The sequence below is a fragment of the Micropterus salmoides genome, unplaced genomic scaffold, assembly GCF_014851395.1.
Source record: "Micropterus salmoides isolate LMB-PRFRI ecotype aquatic unplaced genomic scaffold, ASM1485139v1 Ms_hic_scaffold_22, whole genome shotgun sequence".
Lineage (NCBI taxonomy): Eukaryota > Metazoa > Chordata > Actinopteri > Centrarchiformes > Centrarchidae > Micropterus > Micropterus salmoides.
In genome coordinates this window covers 25,426,131-25,431,483 of record NW_024041373.1, presented here as the reverse complement: position 1 = coordinate 25,431,483, position 5,353 = coordinate 25,426,131, and the positions used below count along the sequence as shown (strand labels likewise).

Below are 5,353 nucleotides of genomic sequence, written 5' to 3'. Positions count from 1 at the left end.
CAGCGGCTCACGGTGCATTCACATGCAAGTTGTGAAGTAGTTCTTCCAACTTCAGTGTGTTCATGTGCTCTGAAGTCTGAATGTGGAATCAACATGGATGCTACTACAAAGATGTGTTGGATTAGCATCATCAGAGCATATAAACAACACGCAGACATCTAGTTCACTCTACACGGACAGCAAACTAACCCTTATAACCATATTACAAATTACATGTTTGCAAAATATGTATAGACCAGGGCTGACCCCGAATAGTCGAAGATTCGATACTTCGATGGGAGGAGCCTGATTCAACTTTCAGTCTCACAGATCATACCATTTTGGTGATATGTGGGTGCTCAACGTCTGATTTGAAATAGAACTACCAGTTTTCTCCCAATAAGTTAATATGCTGCCTATTACAATATACACTTGTATACTGTAAATAAACATGTGACGCATTTTATAAATGTCTTTAAAGTGCGTGAATAAATCCAAAGTTGTAACCCTAACCGTTAAGGAAGGGGGCGTCAGCACACGTGTGGGCGTAATGTGTGTGTGTGTGTGTGTGTAGTAGCAGAGTAACACCTGCAGAAGAGACGTTTTTAAACCGCAACGTGCAGTTAGTTGTCAGGCACGCGTGCACACAAAACTCGGCACAAGACCGGTGAATGGCAGGCGAGCAGAGAGAAAAGGGTCAACAATAAGCCTCAGTTCAGCTGTAAATGTACAGTGTAAGTAACAGTGAGTAAGACTGCAGTCATATGATTCGACTGTCAGTTGACTATAGGCAAGACTTGACAATTCTGATTCGACTGTGTAAATCCTTAGTCGGTGACAGCCCTAGTATATATAATACATGATTTTCTACAAATCAAAGTTTTGTATACTTCTTTATGTCCCATGTACATTTTATTTCTCTTTTTGCAATAAAGATATAAGGGGGGAAAATTTTTTAATTATTCATGAACGCACCATCAGTCACCTCTCCAACACGCTCTATATGCTCTTGTTCCTGGTGTCTTCTAATAAATAATAATAATTTGGTCTATTTGGGTAAATAGAAATTCATTCTGAATAATAAACACAAAGAGTTTGTTTAAAGCTAAAATCCAAACCTTTCTGCACACTGTCGCCCTCTGCAGCAGTGAGAGGAAACTGAAATGATGATCAAACTGCAGAGTTGTTGTGGAAGCTGGCTGTTTATTTCAATCAGCCACTGCAACACATTGAAAATGATACAACTAGCAAAGTGTGACAGAGCTGGGCTTCTGTTTGATTTCAGTGTTTAAATATAGACTGTACATGCCGTGAAATACTTAGCTTCCAGTTCTACATGTTTGTTTTGATCAGACGTTATTGGCTTTCATTACCAGCACAGGTGTGATGTGAAAGGACAAACAGTGTTTCTTAAAAGCAATTTATTACATTCCATTTTGAAATAACATTTTGTATACTGAGTAAAATCCTGAACTTATGTAATGTACCTGCACAGGTAACAATGACGCTTACATTCTACTCTAATCTTGTGCTACATGCTGCTGCTGACGTCTACCTGCTGCTGCTAATGAAAACTAAAAATGAAAATGTTTGCAGTTAAAGGTAAATGTATCCTCATCCTCCACAGCCCCCTGTTCTCCACTGACTACTTCAATGCTGTACTTCTCTCTGTTTCCATCCAGGTGAGTCTCTCTGGTTACAGTTTTGGTTCAAGGCTGAGGCGTTGGTACAATCAGGATCAGACTCCAACTGATGGGGAGAGAAAACAAGATGAGAGGCAACGGCCTCATAAATGGCATTAGAACAATTTGTTTTTAAATTAAAATGAATGTATAAGTCAACAAATTATAACTCTTTGGTAGAGGAAGTTCTGTCACTGTGGCCCAACAGATTTCTCACCTCTAATGTCTCTATGGGTTCATTTGGTTCAGTGGTGGAGCTCAGAGTTTTCTTCTTTCTAAATTGAATCCAAAAACAAATAAATAAAAAGTCAATAACTCCAAAACTATGAAAGTAAATATTCAAAGATCAGTGATGAAACTGATTTATTCTTATAGTTTCACCTCATCCACAGACAAACCAGAAGCAGAGGAATCAGCATCACAACCACCAGAGTCAACCTGATGATATTTATTATCATTGTTGTTTTATCTAGAAATGGAGATAGACAGTTATTAGATAAACTGTGCTGGACCTTATTAGGAAGTAGTAGGGTTTAATTCATGAATCAGTTTGCCAGGTGATTATCTTCTGTTAATCAGCCAATTAGTGTCATGGAGAAATGTACCTGCCACAACAATCAGATGTAAGGTGGAGTTATGACGTCCTCTTCTGTAATAATTCCCACTGTGTTCAGCTCTGAAGTCAGTGATGGTGAAGTTCTGTCCTGATGCTTTTGGTGAGTCTTCATTCTCCTTGTACCAGGTATAATTAGCTGCTGGGTTAGCATCACTGCTGCAGGTCAGAGTCACTGAACTGCCCTCCACTATCTCAGCAGAGGGACTCACTGACACAGAGGGAAGCTTTGGAGCATCTGGAGGAGAAAAGAGACAACTTATCAATCTACCTGTGTTTAGGCGTGGACTGCTACGAGCTAAAAGGTGCAATACATTTATTTTTATTCATTATTCTCATGTGCCAGTGTTACTTCCTGCTTCATGAGTTCATCTTGTCCCCCCTACAAAGCTAGCTAGCAGGCTATAATAAAAACGAATAGACCTGTACATGAAACTTGGTCACAGGTGTCATCTTCATGACCCTTTTCTGTGAAGAAACTTGAATCACAAAATTAATTCAAATTCAACTCAAAAGAGGATGAGAAGCCCTGATGATAGATGTTCCCGAGTCTTGCTCCAGCTGCTGTTTCTGTGTTCCTCCTGCTAATAATGTGTTCAGCCTCTCTTCTACGTTGACAACACTGCACAGGACTGAACTGCCCTCCATTATTTTACCAGAGGGACTCGCTGACACAGAGGAGGTCTTTGGAGCATCTGGAGGAGATGTGTTAGGATTATTCTAGGTTAAGGGTGTGTCACTACAGTAGCACATCTGGTATTTACATTATAAACTGTGAACAGCTGGGTGCAGCACATTTTAGACTTTAATGGTGGTCTGATGAATGGATGTGTGACGGTTTGAATCCAAAAACTGCATATAACTCCTAAAATGTCCTGCAGTTAATGTGAAGCAAGTAGAGCTGAAGGATGTAGGCATGGTCAGTAATGCTCTAATGTTAAACTCAGATACAACTGAAGTTATTGTTCTTTTCTGTTCTATAGTTTCCCTTGATGGCATCGCCCTTGCCACCAGCACCACTGTGTGGAATCTTGGAGTTATCTTTGATCAGGACATGTCGTTGAAGTCTCACATTAAGCAAATTTCAAGGACCGCCTTTTTCACCTACGTAATATTGCGAAAATCAGGAACATCCTGTCTAAAAATGATGCAGAAAAACTAGTCCATGCATTTGTTACTTCTAGGCTGGATTACTGCAATTCCTTATTATCAGGCTGCTTGAAAAAGTCCGTTAAGACTCTTCAGCTGATCCAGAATGCTGCAGCACGTGTTCTGACAGGAACCAGGAAAAGAGATCACATTTCTCCTGTTTTAGCTTCTTTGCATTGGCTTCCAGTAAAATCCAGAATAGAATTTAAAATCATTCACATTACCCTGGTCAGCTGTTTTCACCTCGACCTTTCTTACGTGGCCATCGTTTCCAGGGAAGGTGGCAGTGATCCTGGCCATAGGCCAGCAGTTGCGGACAGTCTGCTTGTCTCTGAGTAGAACTAGGTCTCCAACTTCAAGGTTTCTTCGAGGTACTGTCCACTTATGTCTGTGTTGCAGGGAAGGTAAGTATTCACGGCTCCAGCGGGTCCAGAACTGGTTTGCAAGAGCCTGAACCTGTCTCCATTGCTTTGTGTAAAGGTCCTTGTCTGAGAACTCTCCTGGAGGGGGTGGAGCTCCAGTCTTCTGCGTAAGAAGCATTGACGGTGAGAGTATGAAAGGGTTTTCCGGGTCAGCAGAGACAGGTAGGAGTGGACGTGCGTTCATGATGGCCGTGACCTCAGCCATCAGTGTGCAAAGAACTTCGTGGGTTAGGCGAGTGTTATGTTGGAGAAACATTGAATCAAGGATTCTTCTAGCGACACCAATCATGCGCTCCCAAGAGCCTCCCATATGGGAGGCATGTGGCGGGTTGAATTCCCAGATGCATCCTTGCTCACTGAGGAACTTCTGCAGCCTTTTGTCCATCCCAAGCTCCTTGCGCGCTCCAATAAAGTTGTTGCCACAATCAGATAGGAGCTGTTTCGCAGGGCCTCTGAGTGCGAAGAAGCGTCTGAGGGCATTTATGCAGCTAGATGTGTCCATAGCCTCAATTACCTCGATATGCACTGCTCTTGAACTCATACAGCTGAACATGATGGCCCACCGCTTGCTCTCTGCCTGTCCTCCTCTGGTGCGTCTGGTAGAGATGGACCAGGGACCAAATACATCGATCCCCACATATGTAAAGGGAGGGCAGGTTTTAAGGCGTTCAGGTGGCAGGTCAGCCATGAATTGTTCTTCCAGCTTTCCGCGCAGCCTGCGACAGGTTACACATTTGTGGAGTACTGAACTGATTAATGTTTTGCCTCCCAAAATCCACAATCCTGCTGCCCTAATCGCGCCTTCTGTCAGGTGTCTGCCTTGGTGTTTTACTTGCTCGTGGTGATGTTGGGTGAGCAGTAAGGAGATGTGGCTACCTTTGGGCAGGATTATTGGGTTCTTTTCGGCAGCAGGGAGTTCTGAGTGCCTTAATCGGCCCCCAACACAAATGAGGTTGTCTTCCAAGAATGGGCTGAGTTTCTGCATGGGGCTATTTTTGGGTATTGCTTTGTTGGCTCGGAGTACGAGGTGAATTACATCTGTGCCAGCCTTTGCATTTGCTGTTTTTATTTGAGTGCTTGCAGGATCTTGCCATGTGGATGAGGTATGCTACTCCTCTTACTAAGGAGTTGAAGGTGGAGAACCGTTGGAAGCGGTCTGGGGTAAGCATAGATTCTTCCAGGTATGTAGCACAGGTCTGAACTTGGGGTCAGATTTCCGGGTCCCTTCCAGGTTCAACTAGCTCAAATGTCTCACTAACTTGCATTTTTTCTGCTGGAGGCTGATACAGAAAGGAGGGTCCCATGAACCAAGAGGTCTGCGCCAGATGGGATGCAGGTAAGGATCTTGACGCATGGTCGGCAGGATTTTCCTCTGTACGTACGTAGTTCCATTGTTCAGGCTTTGAGGACTGTCGAATGCGTTGCACTCTATTGTGAACATACACATAGAACCGTTTTGCCTCGTTACAAATGTAGCCTAGCACTACTTTGCTGTCCGTATAGAACTT

General features: G+C 43.1%; 1 protein-coding gene across 1 annotated transcript; it reads right to left on the bottom strand.

The window, feature by feature from the left end:
• Nucleotides 1-2,778: 2,778 nt before the first annotated feature.
• LOC119917719 lies at nt 2,779-4,885 on the bottom strand. The gene is made up of 2 exons (XM_038738133.1): nt 3,643-4,885; nt 2,779-2,958 (listed from the first exon to the last, which is right to left on the bottom strand). The coding sequence occupies exons 1-2, from the start codon at nt 4,828-4,830 to the stop codon at nt 2,779-2,781; spliced, it is 1,368 nt and encodes a 455-aa protein (XP_038594061.1). The 5' UTR covers nt 4,831-4,885.
• Between the last annotated feature and the right edge of the window lie 468 nt (nt 4,886-5,353).

What these genes read in the sequence shown, in the direction of transcription:
- LOC119917719 (XM_038738133.1), bottom strand. Translation starts at nt 4,830, where the DNA reads ATGCAGAAACTCAGCCCATTCTTGGAAGACAACCTCATTTGTGTTGGG. An exon ending in AAACAGCTGACCAGGGTAAT is followed by an intron (nt 2,959 to 3,642) that starts GTGAATGATTTT and finishes GATGCTCCAAAG; the next exon opens with ACCTCCTCTGTGTCAGCGAG.